Here is a 21,537-nt window from a genome sequence, read left to right on the forward strand (position 1 = left end):
AAAGCGGTCTACCGATGTAATGCAATCCCGGTCAACATACCAACAGCATTTGCCACAGAGCTAGACAAACAATCCTAAACGTTGTATAGAACCACAAAAAAACTTGAATGGCCAAAGCAATATTGCAAAAGAGGAAAACTGGAGGTATCGCAATCTCAGATTTCAAGTTTTATTCCAAAGCTGTAGTAATCCAAACAGTATGGTGGGTACTGGTGTAAAAAATAGCCACACAGCTCAATGGAATAGAACTGAAAACCCAGAAAGAACTCCACAACTGTATGGTCAGTTAATCTTCCACAAACAGGAAAGACTATCCAGTGGGGAAAAGGCAGTCTCTTCACCAAACGGTGTTGGGAAAACTGGACAAGCCACATGCCAAAGAATGAACCTGGACCAATTTCTTTACCATACACAGAAATAAACTCAAAATGAATTAAAGACCTAAGTGTGAGACCTGAAACCATGAAAAATCCTTGAAGAGAGCACAGGCCGTCATTTCTCTGACGTTTGGCTGTAGCAACATTTTACTAGTTATGTCTCCTGAGCCAAGGGAAATAGAGCAAGAATAAACTATGGGGACTACATCAAACTACAAAGTTTTTGCACAGTGAAGGAAACCGTCAAAACTAAAAGGCAAACTCTGGGATGGGAGAACATATTTGCAAATGTTTTGCAAATCCTGTAAAGGGTTAGTATCCACAATGTATAAAAAATTGAGACAAGTCAACATCCCCCCCTCCAAAAAAGCCCAGTTTAAAAATGAGCAGAAGACATAACCAGACATTTTTCCAAAGACAACATGCAGATGGTCAGCAGACACATGAAAAGATGCTCCCCAAATCTACATCGAGATACCACGTTCACACCTGTCAGAATGGCTAAACTCCAAGACACAAGAAGCAAGTGTTTGCGAGGATGTGGAGACAAAGGAAACCTTTTGCACTGTGGGTGGAAATGCAAATGGGTGCGGCCCCTGTGGAAAACAGTATGGAGGTTCCTCAAGAAATTAAAAACAGAACTATCCTATGATCCAGTAATTGCACTACTGGATACTACCCAAAAGAATACAAAAACTCGAATTCCATGGGACACATGCACCCCTGTGTTTATTGCAGCATTATTTCCAATAGGCAGCGCAAGCGTCCATGGACAAACGAGTGAACGAAGAAGTCCTATATGTATGTATGTGTGTGTATATGTATATCCATACACACACACACACACACACACACACACACTGGAATATTACTCAACCATAAAACAATGAAATCTTGTCATTTGCAATGACCTGGTTGGAGCCCGAGAGTAGTATGGTAAGCAAAGTTAGGGAAAGAAAAATACCATATGATTTTACTCATGTAGCACTTAAGAAACAGCAAATGAGCAAAGGGAGAAAAAAAAGGGAGAGACAAACCAAGAAATAGGCTTTTAACTGCAGAGAACAAACAGATGGTTCCCAGAGAGGAGGTGAGTGGTGGGAGGGGTGAAAGAGGTGATGGGGATGAAGGAGCGCCCTTGTCATGATGAGCACAGGGTGAGTATGGAGTTGGTGAATCACTATATTCATAAAGTAATATAACACTGGATGTTACTATTACTGGAATTAAAGTAAAACTTAATGAAAACAACAGAGGCCAACGTTTAATTATACCAAGAAACTTCGTTGAAGAAACAGATACCTGACCTTTCCCTTAATTTTTGAAATTTTGTTTTTCAATAAATGAACATGTTTTTGTTGTATATTTTTGCTCTAAAGGCTTTCCGACAAACCTGGTCCTGATGATTCATGGCCTACATCAGCTAGCCAAGACTTTGGTTTTGGTACCAAGGTAAAGTACCCTCCTGTGAAACTCACTTTCCTGCTCTGAATTTAGTTTTCTCCCTTATTTACTCTGAAAATTTACACAGTAGCCTGTGTATCATCATTTTACATGTGTAACGGAAAGTTAGCAAGAACAAACCACTTTACAGATACATGACGCGTTGAATGTTTTGTTTTGTTTTGTTTTCCTTTGGTAAATCCTAGAGGTGGAGGCTGATCAAAGAATGGGCTGGAAAATATATAATGACCGTGAAATTATATTGGGAAAAGCTTTCCCATAATGGAGGAAATATGACATTTGGTTAAGGATAAGGATTCTTACTGTGATACTAACATGACTGATAATACTCATGCCTAAATGAAATCTTATTAGATCCAAGTATCTATTGTAGGTTGCCCTCTGCCCCAGGCAATTTTTATTTTGGTGAGATACAGGATTTTCCTTTGTCTCTATCCTTTGTTCTACATTTAGCCTAAAATAATATTAGAAAATGTAGAAATTTAGATGTTTACATTATTTCTCAACATTTACCTTACAAAAGTGTTCCCCTGTATTTTTGAAATAACTCCACGAAGAGTAAGTTACAATTGTGCATCTCCCTGAAGAATACGTATTTTGCTGAAAAGAGTAGCTCTATGAGCAGAGGCTCTTCATAGCCAAGTTGTCAAATTTCTAATTTCAGAAATCTTTCCTATTCTAGCTTTTAAAACGATCTCCTCCTAGTCCTTGTGTCAGATTCTAAAATTTAAAGTTTCAGACATCTGATATTTATTTAAATATTCATTCCAAAGCCCCTAAATCATTAGAAGCTACTGCAGGTTAGGAAACATACTTGTTTGACTCGTGGAGCTCCTAGAATAAAGTCTTGCTTGGAAGAAGCAATGTCATAGTTTTTGAATGTGAATAAATGAGTAGGGAAATGGAATTCCGTAGAATGGAATTTGAAGAGTAACGAAATACACATGATATATCACAATTAAATATGTGAATTTAAAAAGTAAGGCTTCAGTTTATATTCCGTTTTGGTGTTTTATATGTAAAAACGCAAATGAATTCTATTGAGGAAATCAGCAGTTACATAAGAAAGAAGGTTACAGTATATTTTTAGTATCCTCCCATTGTGAGCTTAGAATTGCAGAGAAAAACTCCTCAGCCTTTGTTTTGTTAACCCCATCTGTGTCCCATTACATACATCCTTTGAAGGTTCACATTTCTTCCTAGAATTCTCATTCCCAATTCTTTCTCCATAGTGAAAGTTGATGTGTTAGGAACCTTTCTTGTTCTGTTCTTTTGTTAGTGTAGTAATAATTTATAGCTCTTAGGAAGTGATAGATGCCAGTAACTGAACAATTTCTTTTAGAGTCAAAAAAATTAAATTCTTTATTACAGTATTTATAAGCAGATAATTGTAGAGTGATAAAAGTCAGTATTATCAGGGGTATTCTGTGAATCAAAGACTCTTTTATGTATACACTATATATATATATATATATATATATATATATATATATATATATACACACACACACATATATACATATATGCATATATATACACACATATATCTTTAAAAGGGTTAAAAGACACTATTGTTCATAGCATATTCCCAATCCTACCTATGTACCTGTTGAAAAGTGTATGTTGTTTCCACTTACCTTATTTTGCTCACATTTTTCCTTTTCTTCCTTGTCTTAAGCTCATGCTTGATTGATTGGTCATGTCTTATTTTTTTTCCTTTTTTCCTCTTCTCCCCCCATGCTTTTTAAGGTATTTTTTAATTTTTTCAAGTTTATTTTTTTGGAGAGAGAGAGAGAAAGAGAGAGAGAGAGAGCTAGCGGGGTAGGGGCAGAGACAAAGGGAGACACAGAATCCAAAGCAGGCTCCAGGCTCTGAGCTGTCAACACAGAGCTCAATGTGGGGCTCAAACCCACAGTCCGTGAGATCATGACTCATGAGCTGAAGGTGGACGTTGAACTGACTGAGCCACCTATGTGTTTCCCCCACCATGCTCTTTTTTAATCGTTTACCCGTAGCCTAATATTTCCTTGCAGAAACCATTTCTTTAGTGTCTGTTCTTTTAGTACATCACTTTCTGTCAACTCCATTGTCAACATATTGGTTATGGAATTCTACGGTCTGTGTGTGGTTTTCGTCCATGACTCATTGCCCCACAAGGTTTATTATTCTTTTTTCCTCTTTGTTGGAAGGAGCTGAGCTAAATGTTTTTGTAATGTTTGTATTTCTCTTGGAAAGGGAGGGAGAGAGGGAAAGAATGAGCAAGTGCTCGTTGTTGTGATCTGAAAATATGCAAGGTATGATCTCAGTCCTTTTATATTTGTGGAGGGCTGTTTTGTGACCCAGGATGTCATTGATATTGGAGAATGTTCTATGTACACTTAAGAAGAATGTGCATTCTACTGCTGTTAAATGAAAAGATCTCACTACATCTGTATTGATATCCATGTATCTAAATGCATATGTTAAGTCCAATATATTTCTATGTATATCTGAATACATCTGGTCCAATGACACATTGGATCTGTGTTTCCTTACTGATTTTCTACCTTGATGATCCGCCTATTGCCATGCGTGGAGTCTTAAAGTCGGCTACAACCATGGTATTTGTATGTATACATTTATTCATGTTTGTGATTAATGGATTCATCTATGTGGGCCTTTCACTTTGGGGACATAAACATTTGCAATTGTTAGCTCCTCTTGATGGATAGACCCCTTAATTATGATTAAATGCCCTTCTGAATCTGTTACTACAGTCTTTGGTTTAAAATCTAGTCTGTCTGGTGGAAGTATGGTGACTCCAGCTTTCTTTTGACTTCTAGTAGCATGATAGGTGGCTCCCATTACCTTCACTTTGAATCTGGAGGTGTCCTGGGGTCTAAAATCAGTGTCTTGTTGACAGCATGTAGATGGATCTTGTTCTTTGGTTTTGTTTTGTGTTTTATCCATTCTGATTCCCTGTGTCTTTTGATTGGGGCATTGAGTGCATTCACATTCAGAGTGATTAGTGAAAGATACGGATTTAGCGACATTATGTTATCTGAAGGTTTCATGCTTTAGGTGAGGCCTCTAGTCCTTCTTAGTCTCTGCTGCTTTCCACTCACAGAGTCGCCCCTTAGGATCTCCTGCAGGGCTGGTTTAGTGGTCATGAACTCCATTAGGTTTTGTCTGTCTGGGAAAGCCTTTCTCTCTCTTTCGATTCTAAATGACAGCCTTGCTGGGGAAAGGATTCTTCACTGCATATGTTCCCATTCAGCACATTGACCGTTTCCTACCCCTCCCTTCTGCCCTGCCAAGTTTCATGGGACAGGTCTGCTGCTACCCTTATGTGTCTTCCCTTGTAGATTAAGACCTGTTTGTCCCTAGCTGCTTTCAGAATTCTCTCTTTATCTTTGTAGTTTTCCAGTTTCGCTATGACATGCCATGGTGTTGACCTGGTTTTGTTGATTTGGAAGGGAATTCTCTGTGCCGCCAGGACTTGGATGCCTGTTTCCTTCCCCAGATGAGGGATGTTCTCAGCTATAAGTTGTTCAAATAAACCTTCTGCCCCTTTCTCTCACTCTTCTTCTTCTGGGACTCCTGTGATGTGGCTATTATTTCATCTCACCGAATCACTTAGGTCTCTGGTACCTGCCTCGTAGTCTAGTAATTTCCTTTCTTTCCTTTCTCTGCTTCATCTTTGTCCATAATTGTATCTTCTATTTCACCTATTCTGTCTGCTGCTTCTCCCATCCTTGCTGTCACTGCATCTAGCTTATTTTGTATCTCCTTTACAACATTTCATTTTCAGCATTCATCGTGATGATTCGTTAGGTCCTTGATCTCTGAAGCAGCTTGGTTTCAAGCCCAGCTATGAGTCTTCTGAGTGTTATTCCAAAACCTTGATGAGATATATTGTTTCTGTCTCTTTCGAGCACTTCTCTGGCTGTCTTTCTTCCTGGAATTTTTTTTTTTTGGGGGGGAGAATTCTTCTGATTTGTCGTTTTGGCTAGTTTCCTGTCCTTTATGTGTTTTACTAGCTTGTTCTGTGTCCCACACCTGTGAGTACTACTATATTACAAAGGGGTCCTACACTCTCCAGGGCCTGACAGTTGAACACGTGTTTTTGGAGTGTGTCGTGTGCACTCTGTTGGTGCGTCTTTGGCTGCTTTTCTCGCTACTTGGAGTGGTGGTTTGGGCCTTCCACCAGGTGTGCTTTGATTTGTTTGTTGAAGTAATCTTGGAAAAAAGGAGAAGAGGGTGGTGAAGAATCCTTAGCCCAAACAAGAGAGAAATGACAGGAGTGGAAGAAAAGACCAGGCAGTGACTCAAAGGAGCTATAGGGCTTAATCCAGAAAGAGGGAGGAAAATGAAGAAGGAGATCTGGAAAAGTATAGAGAACGTCCCCGATGAAACCAACAAACAAAGAACCAGAACAGAAGAACAGAGGGGAAATATAAATACATATAAATAGCTTTGACCCAAAGTCAACCCGAGACTACTAGGCTGATTCCCAAGGGAGGAGAGGAAAGAGGAGAGTAGAAAGAGAAAAAAGGGAAAAGAGAAGAAAGGGAAAGAAAAGGAAAGAAAAGATGGGCACCTGGGTGTCTCAGTTGGTGAAGCGTCTGACTCTTGAATTTGGCTCAGGTCATGTTGTCGCTGTAGGTGGCTTCGAAACCCCCATCAGGCTCTGCAGTGAGAGCATGGATCCTGCTCGGATTCTTTCTCTCTCCCTCTGTCGGCACCTCTCCTGCTTGATCACTTTTTCTCTCTCTCTCAAAATAAAGAAATAAACATTGAAAACGAAAAGAAAAAAGAATAATAATTCAAATGAAAACAAACAAACGAACTAAGATAGAAAACCAGAGGAGCGTTGTCTATTGGTGCCTGGGACTGGTGGCTGTGCTGGTCTAGGGGAGGGGCTGTCTGGTCCCATTAGTGTCAGTCTCACTCCCATAGAGAAGCAGTTACCAGGCACAGAGAGGCAAGGTTTGGTGTCATGGGCCTGCCTCCACTGAGGCTCACTGTCCGTTCCCTGAAGCCCCACGATGTTGGTCATGGGGAGAGAAATGGCAACACCCCAATCTCTCCTGCCCACACGAGGTGTCTCAAAACTCACTGTTTAGGCCGTCCTCACAGAATAGCCTGGGAGGCCAGCTTGCCTTGCTGCACAGTCTCCTGTGCTCCCTGAGCGCTGAGCTGGGATTCAAAACCCTGTAGGATCCCGCTTTGCTCAGACCTGGTTCTGGAGTAGCGCCACTCTGCACAGTGGACAAAGGGCCTCTGGCTCGTGCCTGCAGGTTCTTTCTCCCTTGGGGAGGGCAATACCTCCTCTTTCCACCATACTCAAGATGTTCTCTCCCAGTGTTGCCCTGAGAGCCTAGGGGCGGCTCCCTCCCCACCAGGGATGGGAGGTGGCAGCTCTGGTCTAGAGAAAGCCTGGCAACCTTGAAAATTCTGTTTTTTAGCTTCTAAGGCTGTTTTGCAAAGGAGAAACTGGCTCTCTGGACATCTCCTTGGTCTGTGGTCTGGACAGGTTTTCTCATATCCAAATACACTTCCCACAGCCTCTCTCTCTCTTCCTTTCGTTTCTGTACCAAAGGGCTTCACCCACTCCATGCCTGCGCTGCCCATTTTCTTTCTCCCAATTCACATACACACCCTTCTGTCCCGCCAAGCTGTCTCTTTGCACCTGTGGAGATTTTCCTGTCCCTCTGCAGCCTGTGTTGCTGGTATTCCAAGTGTTGTGACCTCAATACTGCTGTGTTTGAGGGACAAGGGAAATTCTGATCCCCCTCCTCTGCCATCTTAACTCCTCCCGCCTCCTTTTACTTTCCTTTTCACAATTTCACAGTTCTGTGTAGGATTGCATTATTCTATCAGTTTAATATGTTTTATAGATATTTATGATGGCCTTTTCTTACTTGAACTTCATTGATCTGAATTTTCTTTTTGTTTTTTTAAAGTTTATTCATTTATTAATTGGAGAGAGAGACAGAGAGAGCACACGTGGGGAGGGGTAGGGAGACAGAGGGTGAGAGAGAAAATCCCAAGCAGACCCTGCACTGTCAGCGCAGAACCAGACAGGGGGCTTGAACCCTTGAACTGTGAGATCATGACTGGAGCCAAAATCGACAGTCAGGTGCTAACTGAATGAGGCATTCAGGCGGCCCTAACATTTTCTTTGGAAGTCCCCTGGGCACTTTAAATGTAATATGCCCTAGTTTCAAGACATTGTTTCTGACTCTTTCCCTTTCCTCTTTCCTGACTGTAATGTGCTCTGTCCTTTGTGTTCCCTAGCCTAAAAAATAGCAGCCCTGAAACAGGAAAAGTCCTGGACTCCGAACTTCCCTGAAATGACCACATCCAGTCACTCACCACATTCGATATTTTGTACCTGCTTACCATTTTTCATATGTTATTCCTGTAATTCACTCGCTCACCTATAATTTTGCAGTACTCTTCTGGTTTTGCTTCCTTTACGTTCATCCTACATTGCTGCCAGAGTGACCTTTCTAAAATATACTTGTGACGATGTCACTCCTCTGCTTATTCAATGGATCCCCATTACCTGAAGGAGAAAATTCATGTTCTAGCATAAGACTGCTCTTTATTTATTTATTTTTTTGGTTTCGTCCTGATGTTCCAGTAATATCTATCTACCCATTCCCAATAACTCTGTTCCAGTTTTGCCATATTGCATAGGTGTTGTCACTTACTATATTACTTCATAGTTGATCCTTTTGCTCATTCTAGAATGCCCTTCACACCCTCCCCATGCACTTTGTCTGTCTTTTAAGATACAGCCCTATCTTTCCAGCTGAGCTGGGAAGTTTGCTGAGCTTCCCAAATGTAAGTGTTTTCTCCTTTGTGCGTTCACTGTACGTGATTCACTTCCCTTGCAGAACTAGTGGATGGTATTGTTCTGTCCTTACCTGTTTTCATGCATCTCTACCGCTACTAGCGTATAGAACAGACTCTGTCTTTTATTTATATTTCCAGCTCGTCCCCGGATCGTGGCTATGACTTGACAGATACAGTATGTGCTTGTTTTTCTGAGTGGGTGAGTGCGTGACCAAAGGAATTAATGTGATGTTTTTATGAAGTTGGGTTTTTGTTTTGTGCTGTTTTTCTAGGAAGGAACAGCAAAGTCAGCAATGGAAGCAAAGGAAGATGGTGTTGGTATTATTGAAAATGTGCCACCAGAGCAAACAGTTAATGACAGTTTGACTTCTGCTGCTGGAGTGCATAAAAATTACAGAAGTGGTAAGCTAGTGAATCTCTGTGAGTTGTTTTCCTATGATTAAATGCTAGTATGAGAAAAATCTGGAAGTATGTAGATCCAAATATATTATCCTTTTTTCATGAAGATATTTTTCTGTAGCTATCTTTCTTTATAAGTATCCCAAGTACTGCCCCCTTGTGCTTCCGGAAAATCTTGAACCCCCTGAACATCTTTTCTGCTATTGCTTTTATTTTATTGAAATAGTCATGAATGGAGATAGACTTGTGTATGTGTTTAAAATTCATAGTAACACATGTTTTATCTGTAACACATTAATTTATCTGTGACCATATCCTATAGATATGATGTCAGCATTAGAATTGGGAGAAGAGGAAGATGTAGAATCACCTTCTCTTCCTGAGGTACTGTCTTCTTCTTATTTTTAAGTATAAGCATGGAGGAGTGATGTTAAAACGTCCACGAGGTGCTTTGACTTTGACTTTTGGATAATTAAAATAATATCGCAGTCATACTTGTAGTAATATAAGTAAAGTAATGATGACCTATTCTAAGGTGACAACTAGGGAAGGAGGTAAAAAGGTCCTGATGTCTTAGGCCCAGGCAGCTGCTGCATAATGCTGCAAGCACTGTATTTGAAATCAAAAGACATGCTAGCATCTTGGTTCCGTCACTTCCTAGCTGTGGGATCTTGGAAAAACTTGCTTGAATGCCAATGACCTCATTCCTAAAAATGGCACTAATACCCACGTCTTGGTTATGTGTAATGAACAAATGTGGCAACGTTTTGTAACCTGTAAAGGGTGCTATAGAAATAGAAGACAAAATGATCACAGTGGCATGTATTGACTTAGTAAATATTGAGGATACTTTTTTTGGTGAATGTTTGTTTATTGTTGAGAGGGGGGTGGGGGGACAGAAGATCCAAAGCAGGCTCTGCACTGAGAGCAAGGAGCCCAATGCAGGACTTGAACTCATGAACTGTGAGAACATGAGCTGAGCCAAAGTTGGGCGCCTGATTGACTAAGTCACCCAGGCCCCCCAAGAATACTTGTTTTAAATGTGAAGATGTCTGAAGGCCAATAAAATGGCAGTAGTGTCCAGAAAAGAATGGGAAAGTAGGAATGGGTGTTTGATTTTCTAATCTGGGGCTATGTGAAGTTCCTGTAAGCTCTTAGTGGAGACAGCATATAGGTATACAGTTGACCCTTGAACCAGATGGGTTTGGACTGTGGGAGTCCACTTACACACAGATATTTTTCAGTAAATAGAGTACCATCCTGTAAATGTATTTTCTGTTCCTTATGATTTCTTTTTCTTTTCATTATTTCTTTTGAGAGAGAGAGTGAGGACAGAGCACGTGGGTAGGTGAGGGCAGGGTGAGAGAGAGAATCTTAAGCCGATTCACACTGCCAGCGCATTTCTTTCTCTTTGATATTAATTGATTTGGCTGCTAATAATTTGAAGTTTTCCAATTCTCTAGTTATTAACCTTTAAAAAGTGCTCAAATGCACTTTAGTGCTCATTATAAGGGATGGTAAGCTAAATAGTTTTTAAGGTTTGTAACATTAAAAAACATCTAACTTAATTTTTTGGTCGATTTAACATGTAATGAATTGTTTAGTTCCAAAAACTGACAAGCTTAAGTTCATGAGTTCATATTTTTCTTCTGTCTTAGGCTAAGGCAAGTTAGTTTTCACTTCTTACAGGAAGTTACAATCCAGTGACTTGGGAACAACTAAACATAGATTAAGAAATTTAACAGTAAAATTGTAATTATTTTCTCATTTTTCTTTGTCCGTACTTGATTACTTAAGGATAAGGTGTTTTTACAAACATGTATCCTGGCAGAAAATTCATGTGAAAATCAAAACAAGGAAATTAACCATCCGTTTTTGCAACTGCAAAAAGTGACTCAAGAACCAGCAATGGATAAGGAATGTGTTAGGGAGCATGATATATCTGTATATTTAAGACATGCTTCTATGCAAAACTTTGAGGAAATGTGGATCAAATAAGGCAAATTAGACTGGAAAAAGAGCTTAAAACTCATCAGCAGTGAGTGAAAGCAGAAGTTTGGTGAAATTTGTTAACAATACAGCATTCCTACTCATCTTGAAGAAGAACCACCACAGGGTCACTCTAACAAGGAACGAACTGAAAGGAAATACCTTCGAATTGGACAAATACGGAAGAAGATGCATTTGGAGTGTCTGTCTCGGTAGTATTTCAGGCATTTCCTGAACAAAAAGAGCCTAGTCTTGAAAATGTCATTCTCTCTCATTCATACTCTGGGTCCCCAGAATATGCTTGTCAGTCATCTTCTAAGCATTCTTTAAATGAAAGCAAATCATCAGGGACATACAAATCAAAACCACACTGAGATATCACCTCACACCGGTCCAGAGTGGCTAAATGAACAAATCGGGAGACTATGGATGCTGGCGAGGATGTGGAGAAACAAGAACCCTCTTGCACTGTTGGTGGGAATGCAAACTGGTGCAGCCACTCTGGAAAACAGTGTGGAGGTTCCTCAAAAAATGAGAAATAGATCTACCCTATGACCCAGCAATAGCACTGCTAGGAATTTGCCCAAGGGATACAGGAGTGCTGATGCATAGGGGCACTTGTAACCCTATGTTTATAGCAGCACTTTCTTTTTTTTTCTTTTTTTTAACGTTTTTATTTATTTTTGAGACAGAGAGAGACAGAGCATGAGCAGGGGAGGGGCAGAGAGAGAGGGAGACACAGAATCCGAAGCAGGCTCCAGGCTCTGAGCTGTCAGCACAGAGCCTGACGTGAGGCTCGAACCCACAGACTGTGAGATCATGACCTGAGCTGAAGTCGGACGTTTAACCGACTGAGCCACCCAGGTGCCCCTATAGCAGCACTTTCAGCAATCGCCAAATTATGGAAAGAGTCTAAATGTCCATCACCCGACGAATGGATAAAGAAATTGTGGTTTATATACACAATGGAATACTACTTGGCCATGAGAAAGAATGAAATATGGTCTTTTGTAGCAACGTGGATGGAACTGGAGAGTATGATGCTAAGTGAAATAAGTCATACAGAGAAAGACAGATACCATACGTTTTCACTCTTTTGTGGTTCCTGAGAAACTTAACAGAAGACCATGGGGGAGGGGAAGTGAAAAAAACAACAAAAACAACCTTAGAGAGGGAGAGAGCCAAACCATAAGAGACTCTTACAAACTGAGAATAAACTGAGGATTGATGGATGGGAGGGAGGGAAGGGTGGGTGATGGGCACTGAGGAGGGCACCTGTTGGGATGAACACTGGGTGTTGTATGGAAACCAATTTGACAATAAATTTCATATTAAAAAAAAGAAAGTAAAACAGACTATGAAAATGAGAACAAACCAGACATTGAGCATCTTTTTAACAACAATGAGGATTTTTAAAATTATATAGAAAATAAAAAAAGCAAGGAACCCACTAGTTACATTTAAAGTAAAAGAAGGCCAAGAGTTTGACATGCAAATGGCAAAAAATATGGACCAAAATACCACCGATTGTAAATTAGACCTCAGTCTAGTGATTCAGAGAGCCTTTTTGATTTGTGGCTTGCCTGCTGCGATGTGATGAAACACACGGTTCAAACAAAAAGGGATGATATTTCTGTTGTCACAAACACGAGAAAACTAACCAGTACAAGACTTTTTTCCAGAAGCCATTATATGCAGATAATGCCAGTACTCATAACTATAAAAGTATTGATTCTGAATTAGAAATTGTGAGTTCTTCTTCAGCATCTAGTTTTCCAGCATCTGAAGTATATCTAAGTGAAGAATTACATCAAGATATGCAAAGGTTTAAGAATGCGATAGACATGTCACAAGTAGAGTTCCTGTCTTTGGAAAGAGAGAAAGTTCAACCTCCAAAAGAGATAGAGGTCCACCTTGCTGTTACTCTTGTTTTTTCTCTTTAGCAATTATCTGATCCATTCTGATTTTCCACTCAAGAGAACAAGAGTGTGAATACAATGGAATCGTCTAAATAAGTAATTGTGTCTGGAAATAGATTATTTCTGCTATCTAACAAATAAGAGTTCAGGAAAACATTCTTATGATTTGTTTTCCTTAAAGTTTCTGTGTCAGTCTTCCAAGTAGTATATGAACTGGGAAACTAACTTAGCTATGTAAGTACCATGTGACCTCATGAACCAGAATAACCATAAAGAAACTGCTTAAAAAACATAATAATCTCCAGGTTTTTTTAAAAAAAATATTGGCTTAAATATAAATTGCATTTCCATAAACAATAAAATGGGAAAGGAGCAATAACTAAGAGAAGGAATATACAGAAATGTTCCCAGCTAAAGCAATCTATTTATTGCTTCAGTACGTGTCTGTAGACTCTGGGTCTAGGGTTCTTGCTTGTCTAGCAAGACAGCAGCGGGATGCAGGATTACAATAGGAGAGACGGCTAATGTCAGGGAGAACACAGGAGCCCGGATTAAGGGTCCTTGCGCTGTTTTTATTAGGATCAGAAGGCTTCCAAACATGGTGATGGACGTGCACAAAGACACAATCAATCTGTGAACATGAACTCATGGGCATGAGGGAAAGGGGCTTTGAAGATATAGGGTTTTAGGGGTTTGGGTCAATATAAAACAAAATCCTTGTGCCTGGCAGATGGTTGTTAACAGCAGACCTGAGGCAGCTTCTCTGTTTATCTTAGCTAGTCTAGGGGAGAAGAGGGATGCTACCTCAGGATCCACAAGGCACGTTTCTTTTGCTAATTAGCTCCCCTCTGGGCATCTTCACCCTGCAGCCTACAGCCTATAGCCCTATTTACCTGTTTACCTAATTTGGTCCTTCCTTCCTGTGAAAGCAGCTTCCTGCCATAGTACTAAATTGGGGAGTGTGTCCTCCTGCATATCTAATCTGGTTTCCCTCACACACCTTTGTCTTGGAGCCTTTTCCCCGCCCTCTCTCTACTTAGTTACCTAATCTTGTTTACCCAAACTTGGGTGTGAGCATCCTATGGCTTTGTAATATTTTATGCCTGGTTAACCCATCAGTGCAGGCTCAGGGAATTCCTAAGCTTATTGCCCACAAATATATGCAGTCTTGTCTGCTTTACTCACAATCTTGGAACTTAGAATTTCAACATGACCCCTTTGAGATAGGCTTAATAACAGCTATTTGTATTATCACCGCTTTTTTCCCCACATTTTTAAAATCATCATTCTCAGATGTTTCTGTTGAGTCAAACCTTCACTTTATGTTCAATAAAGTATGATACCTTTTGGCCTGTATGATTTTTAGCATGTAGGTAGCATAAACCTTCAGCAAAGCTTCAGTATGTAACGCCAAGGGAGAAAACTGAGTTTTGAGATGTGTGGAGTTAAGAAATAGACAAAACCTAGAGATACCCTCCTTTAGAAGAATAAGTAGCTAATCCCCTCGTCCTCTATCAAGGTATTAATTTACTGTGCCAAAGGCACACTTTTCATGCATCTCATTAATTTAATGAATTTGTGGTCATTTCTCTGAGTCAGCATTCAAGAATTGTATCATCTCTTTTGGTGCCATAAAATGCTAGGTAATGCCACTTTAGGAACTTGGGACAAATCATTTAACCTTTTCGAGTTTTACTCGCGTTATCAGTAGCAAATGGAATTAAAGGTGATCATTACGTTTATACCCTCTCCCTATAAAATGTTATGGTTATTGAATGTGAGATTCGGAGAGCATTACTAATTTCCCAGAATTCCACCCTAACGTCCGTTTCACTTTGTTCCTTTTGTGTTGTGGCAAACTTTGGTTCATAAATTTTAGGGGACACTGTCACTTTTTTTGAGAACCTTAGGATCCAAAAGAAAAAGGGAAAGAAAAGCTCCGTGCAGAAAGAGGAAAGTTCCCTGTTTTTGTTACTCTAGCACCTCCATGTCCCATGTTTTAAATCTGGCTGTTGTGTAAAACCCAGGTGGTAAGGATAGAAAAGGACAAATTTTGTCTTTTGTCTTTTTATTTCTTTGTATCTCTTGGTCAGATGGGGTGGGGGTGGGTGGGGAATTCTCGGTAGCAAAGTGTGGATATGAATAAGAGTACAAAATTAAGAAAGCCCTTTTAGAAATATTGGTAACTTCTGCTTTTTTTTAATTTCAACAGAAATGAAGCAGAGTTTATAAAAATTACAGTTACTTGTAATGATAAAGTAAACACAAAATATTTTCCTCCATTGAATTTATGACAAACTAAGTGTCAGCTGATAAAATTAATGAAAAAACTTCTTTTTATTGACTAAAGTAACAATTACCTTTAGTATCAAGTTCCATTAAAGGTTGAAGAAAAAAAGAAGCACAGAGGAAGTGACATGGAAGTATCAGAAAACATACATGATGCTGCGGCTGCTGGATTAATTCCACAAAGACAGAATGGAAAAACTGATAACCATCAATTGCCTATTACAGAAAAAAAAGATTCTGATAGGTAAGCCTATAGCAATATTTAAATAGTAGGTCATTGTTATTTTCCTATGCAACAAACTTTTCTAGTTTGAGCTAATGTTCACGATGAACAAATTTCGTATTTTTCGTGGAGACATTGCATCCTACGTGCTAATGAGAAAAATGTAAATACCAACGAGATACCATTTTTTGCAGTCATAGTGATAAATATTTTATTAAAAAAATAACCAAAGTTAGGAAATGTGAGGAAAATGACATTGTTAGACACTGTGGCTGGATGAAATTGGTAACTCCTTTTTGAAAGGTGATTTAACGGTGTATTTCAAATTTTGAAATATGTCGGGGCACCTGGGTGGCTCAGTTGGTTAAGTGTCCAACTTCAGCTCAGGTCATGATCTTGCACTTCACGAGCTCAAGCCTTGCGTCAGGCTCTGTGCTAACAGCTCAGAGCCTGGAGCCTGCTTCCGATTCTGTGTCTCCCTCTCTCTCTGGCCCTTCCCTGCTTGTGCTCTGTCTCTGTCACTGTCAAAAATAAATAATATAACATGAGAAAAATATTTCAGGTAGGTCATCCCTTTATTCCAATGGTTTTGTTGCCAGGACTGGGTCCTTCTGAAATACGTGACTTCTATAAGCAAGCACGTGCGCCTGTGCATGCAAACACACACACACACGCACACACACACACACACACACACGCACGCACACACACACACTGTAAGGGCATTTATTATATATTATTACATATACAAAATAGGACAGATATGTTAAGGTTACTTATATAAATATGTTACATGTATATGTGAAGGATATTTATTATAGCATTCCCATATCAAACATTTGGAGATAGTCTAAATGCTTATTTACTTATTTTGAGAGACACACAGAGAATGTGCACACTCAGATGCCCAGGCATCGAGGGGGGGCAGAGACTGAGAGGGAGAGAGAGAGAATCCCAAGCAGACTCCACGTTAACAGTGCAGAGGCCAACACAGGGCTCGATCTCATGACCACAAGATCATGACCTGAGCCACCATCAACAGTCGGATGCTCACCAGACTGAGCCACCTAGGTGCCCCAGAGATAGGCTAAATATCCATTCATTAATAAGGAAGTTAAGTTTCACTTCTATAAAGTAATGGAATATGTGACCATTTTAAAAAATGAATTTAGGTCTATGTGTCCTGCTGGTTTAACAAAGTATATTTAAAGCATTTGGTTTGGTTTGATATCATGTCTTACGCACATTTTGTTAGAATACTTTTAATATCTGCTGAATTGCAAAAGGAAGTTCCTTACTACACTGGCAGTCTACTTCATTACCAACAAAATTGCTAGTTATTAGATTTTTGGCTTTGTTTCCCAGTGCATGAGTGCTCCAATGTTGGACCCTCAGCTTAATCTGAATATTGCCAAGAGGTTTCACGTGGTAACATGTCTCATATTCTATATAAACATTTCATGACCCGTGTGCTATAAACCAAGATGCTGATAATGCAGTGAATCGTTTTCATAAAGGTACCTTGCTTGCATGCCATTATCCTGCCTTTTTAGAGAATATATTTCATCATGCACCACACCAAATTTTTCAACAGTGCCTTCATGTTCTACAATTGATGACAATTCAGTTTACAAAGTAGGACTATTTTCTGCATTCCCACCCCCTTTTACTTCTGTGTATAAAATTTTAATGTGACTAATTACTTTGGATAGTATATAATAGCCTGGAGTTAGGTGACTTTTTAAAAGTGTTTGTTTATTTTGAGAGAGAGAGCGAGCGAGCATGCACACATGAGTGGGGGAGGGGCAAAGAGAGAGGGAGAGAGAGAATCCCAAGGAGGCTCCATGCTGTCAGTGCAGAGCTCGATGCTAGAGATCCTAGAGATCATGACCTGAGCCAAAATCAAGAGCTGGATGCTTCATGGACTGGGCCACCCAGGTGCCCTTAGAGTTCCATAATTTTTATCAAGCACAAAATACTGCCCTTGAAACTTAGTTTTTCCGTGGTCTTTCTAAGCATGAGAAAAATGGTAATCAGCTTATATAATGTTATATATCTAGAAAAATTTTAAGGAGTCTTCTCATTGTATAATTTTGTGAGTTATTTGGTACCTTGGTGTGGCATTTAAAAAAAGCAAAAAAAAAAAAAAACTAGTGTTACATATATGCAATTTTTAAGACTTCCAAATATTACAAAAATACTACCTAATCATTATGTAACAATTGAAAACTACAGCAATAATAGAAAATTAGATCAACCATGACCATTTCACTTAGCTATGAAATCCTTCAAGAGCCTTCTTCACTCTTTGATCCTGATTTCCCTCCCTCCCATCCATTCTTGAATTCATTGTAGCAATTTTCCCTCTCACTCCTCCAGAATTGTTTTTTCAAGGTTGCCACCGATTTTCACTTTACTAAATCTAAACATAATTTCATACATCTCATTTGACTTAAGCTTTCAGCAATATTTGACCCAATGGAAAACTCTCTCCTCCCAAATTCTGTCTCCATGTTGCTTGTAGGAGATCACTCACTCACCTGATTTTGCCGCTGCCTTTCTAGTCTGTACACCTCAGCCTGATTTGCTTGTTTCTCCTCGTCCCCCACCTTTTAACCCATTGATGTCTTCCAGGAATTGTCCTTGGATTTTCCTTCTCTTGACTTTTACTATCTTGTATATTCTAATGATCCTCAAGTTTATATCTCCAGCCCAGATCTCTCTCCATAATTCCAGGCCCGCATATCAAACTGCCTACTTGATACCTCTTTCTGGATAGCTGTTGCAAACTTAACATGTCCCAAATTGAACTCCTGATATTCTTTCTTAATATTTGCCTTTCATGTCTTTCCTAATTGGGTTAATAACAGTTCTATGATTTGCTCTGCTAAAAAACTTGGTATCATCTTTGAGTCCTGTCTTTTTTTTTTCTTTTTCTTTTTCTTTTTCTTTCTCTTTTCTTTTTCTTTTTCATACACATCACATCTCATCTGTCAGCGAATCTTGTCCAGTCTTCCTTCAAATATATCCAGAATCCAAACACATCTTCCATGACCAAGAGACTATCATCTGTTGTTTATATTGGAGTACTAGGTAACTAACTGGTCTTCTTGTTTGTTTGTTTCTTCTTTTGTTTTTCCTCTGTTTCCGTTAATTCTAAACACTTTGGATCTAGTAAAACGTAAGTCAGATTGTGTCCTTCCTCCGCTCAAAGCCTAATTGCCTCCCATTTCACTCAGAGTACATGCCAAAACTCTTCCTAATGCCGACAAGGCGTATATATGATCAGGTGTCTCCTCCTCTCTCTCTCTGATTTGAACTCTTTTCTACCCCTTTCATTCTGTCCAGCCATACTGAATTTCTCACTACTCTTTCAGTACTTCGGACATACTTCTGTACTTGCTGTTGACTCTATCTGGAATGCTTTCCCTCAGATACCTCATGGCTTGCTTTTTCCTTTTTTGTTTGTTTTTTCTTTCAGGTTTTTGCTTAAAAGTCACTTTCTCAGCAAGGCCTTTCTTGGCCATCCTGACTAGTACTTCAACTCCCCTTTTCCCTATAACACCTCAAAATGTGATTTCTCTGCTTTAGTTTTTCTCCTCTAATACTGTATGTTTGGCCTGTGTAGCTTATTGTTATTGTAGGTTTACTTCACTCATGAGTAGGATTGTTATGTGTTCATTGCTATGTCCTCAGTGCCTAGAAAATGTTCTAGTCTATACAGCACTTATTCAGTAATGTTTATTGAGTGAATGGAGTTTAACCTGTGTGTATTGTTTTTAACATAATACTAGTCCTCACTTTTACAAAGTTTGGCGTGGGTTCATTCTGACAACTAAACCTGCCAGTTATATACATTTTTTGGATTTTGGGGGGCCCAATATTGTGTTTACTTGCTACTTATTCTTTTAGTTGTATTTATGTTAGTTTTAATTATGGTGAAATGTATCAAAGGAATAGCAAACTTCCTTTATATTTATGAAGGAAACTAAAATATGGTGGCAAATTATTATACGACTTTAAAGATTCTTGCCAAAGGATTCTGAGCCCTCAAGATCTGAAATAAAAAGATGAAGTTGGCATTTATCGCTTACAAATAAGAGCGAGCTATGCTGGTTAGGTATAGTCTTTTCTAACAGGGAAGAGTGGAGTTTAAGGATTGGGGGACTTTCAGAAAATTAAATGGTTTGTCATCATTTGAAGCACCATGCTTATTCGGGTGCTTGGAGACTGGTGTGGATTGGTTGGCACGCTGAAGCATGTGCTTTGGAGTGATTTTTGTCCTTTATTGGCTGTCTTTCAGAAGGAAGGAGCTGAAATGGATTGGTTGGTGAGTAGGGCTGGTGGGCATTGATTAACACGTTTAAAACTGATTCTGGTGGCTTCTTGTTACCATGGCTACGTGTTAGGGGGTTTTTGTTTTGTTTTGTTTTGTTTTTTCTAAGTTTGAGGTGGCTTTCACCAGATGTTTTCTACTTAAAAATTGCTTCTATTGACTGGGTTCAAAATGAAAGCTATTTTAAATTCTGTAATTACAGATTCATTTTTGAAGTTTGGGTCGAGAGGAATTGTTTGATAATTGCTTTCAGAAAGATTCTTCTTTTCTTGGATGTTATTTCAACAAGAAAAGTTATCTGTATAACAGTTTTTTTGAAAAAAACACAATTGCTAGTTTTGTTTTTGTTTTTGGTGCTCTTCGGGGCTCATGTTTAAGTCCTAAATAATCTGTGGGAAATTTCATTCTTTTTGGAAATGTACGTAGCTGTATGGTAATAATATTCTGTTGCATGCATTTAGTCCATGAAAAAAGAATTATAATTTTCTTTTTGGTGAATCTCCCAGTATTTTCTATCAGGACTAGATATTAGGCTAAAAGTATACAAAAGTTACCAAATCATTTTTTTTTAATTTTTTTAAACGTTTATTCATTTGGAGAGAGACAAAGTGAGAGTGGGGGAGGGGCAGAGAGAGGGGGAGACAAAGATTCCGAAGCAGGCTCCAGGCTCTGGGCTGTCAGCACACAGCCCGATGTGGGGCTCAAAGCCACAAACCCTTAGATCACAAACTGAGCCAAAGTCATACACTTAACGGACTGAGCCATCCAGGCACCGCAAACCATTTTTTTTTTAAACAAAAGGATAACTAATCAGATGATTGCTATTTTTGAGCGATAGATAATGACATATGAGTACTTTTGAATTTTTGAAGTTTTTCCAGATTTATGAGATATAAGTAACATACATCTGTGTAACTGTAAGGTATACCTGTATTAATATGATACACTTTTATATTGTCAAATGATTACCACAATAGTGTTAATACTTCCATCACCTCACATAATTATCCTTTCTTGTTTGTGATGATCTACTCTTGTAGCAACTTTCAAATGATATGATACACTATTGTCCACTGTAATCACCATCCTGCACATTAAATCCCCAGAATTTATTAATCTTGTAACAGGTAGTTTGTACCCTTTGACCAATATCTACCCATTTCTCACAGCTTCCTAACCCTGGCAACACCAATCTGTTCTGTTTTCCGTGCAATTTTTTTTTTTTAATTCCACATATAAGTCAGATCATACAGTATTTGTCTTCCTGTGTCTGACTTCTTTTCACTAAGCATAAAGCCCTCAAGTTTCACTCACGTTGTCACAAATGGCAGGATTTCCTTCTTGCTTGTGGCTGAAAATATTCCATTGTAAATATATACCATATTTTTTAATCCATGGATCCATTGATGGATGCTTAGGTTGTTTCTTGACTATTGTAAATAATGCTGCAATAAACAGAGGGCTGCAGCTATCTCTCCAAGGTAAGGATGTCATGTCTTTAAGATATATACCCAGAAATGGGATTATTGGCTCATATGGAGGTTCCATTTTTAGTGTGTTGAGGTGCCACCATACTGTTTTACATAGTGGCTGTCCCAATTTACAGTCCTACAGCAGTACAAGGAATTCCTTTCCTGTACATCCTTGCCAACGATATCTCTTGTCGTTTTGACAATAGCCATTTTAATAGGTCAAAGT

At 39.1% G+C, this 21,537-nt stretch overlaps 1 protein-coding gene across 1 annotated transcript in view; it reads left to right on the forward strand.

Moving 5' to 3' along the window:
* ANKRD30B (ankyrin repeat domain 30B) overlaps nt 1–21,537 on the forward strand; it is a 106,394-nt gene that overhangs the window by 26,066 nt on the left and 58,791 nt on the right. Inside the window, exons 5-8 of the mRNA XM_042909677.1 lie at nt 1,757–1,829; nt 8,957–9,086; nt 9,406–9,467; nt 15,358–15,524. Of these exons, the coding sequence (XP_042765611.1) occupies nt 1,757–1,829; nt 8,957–9,086; nt 9,406–9,467; nt 15,358–15,524 (432 nt within the window). The remainder of the gene's footprint in view (nt 1–1,756; nt 1,830–8,956; nt 9,087–9,405; nt 9,468–15,357; nt 15,525–21,537) is intronic.

This window comes from Panthera leo, chromosome D3 (assembly GCF_018350215.1).
Source record: "Panthera leo isolate Ple1 chromosome D3, P.leo_Ple1_pat1.1, whole genome shotgun sequence".
NCBI lineage: Eukaryota > Metazoa > Chordata > Mammalia > Carnivora > Felidae > Panthera > Panthera leo.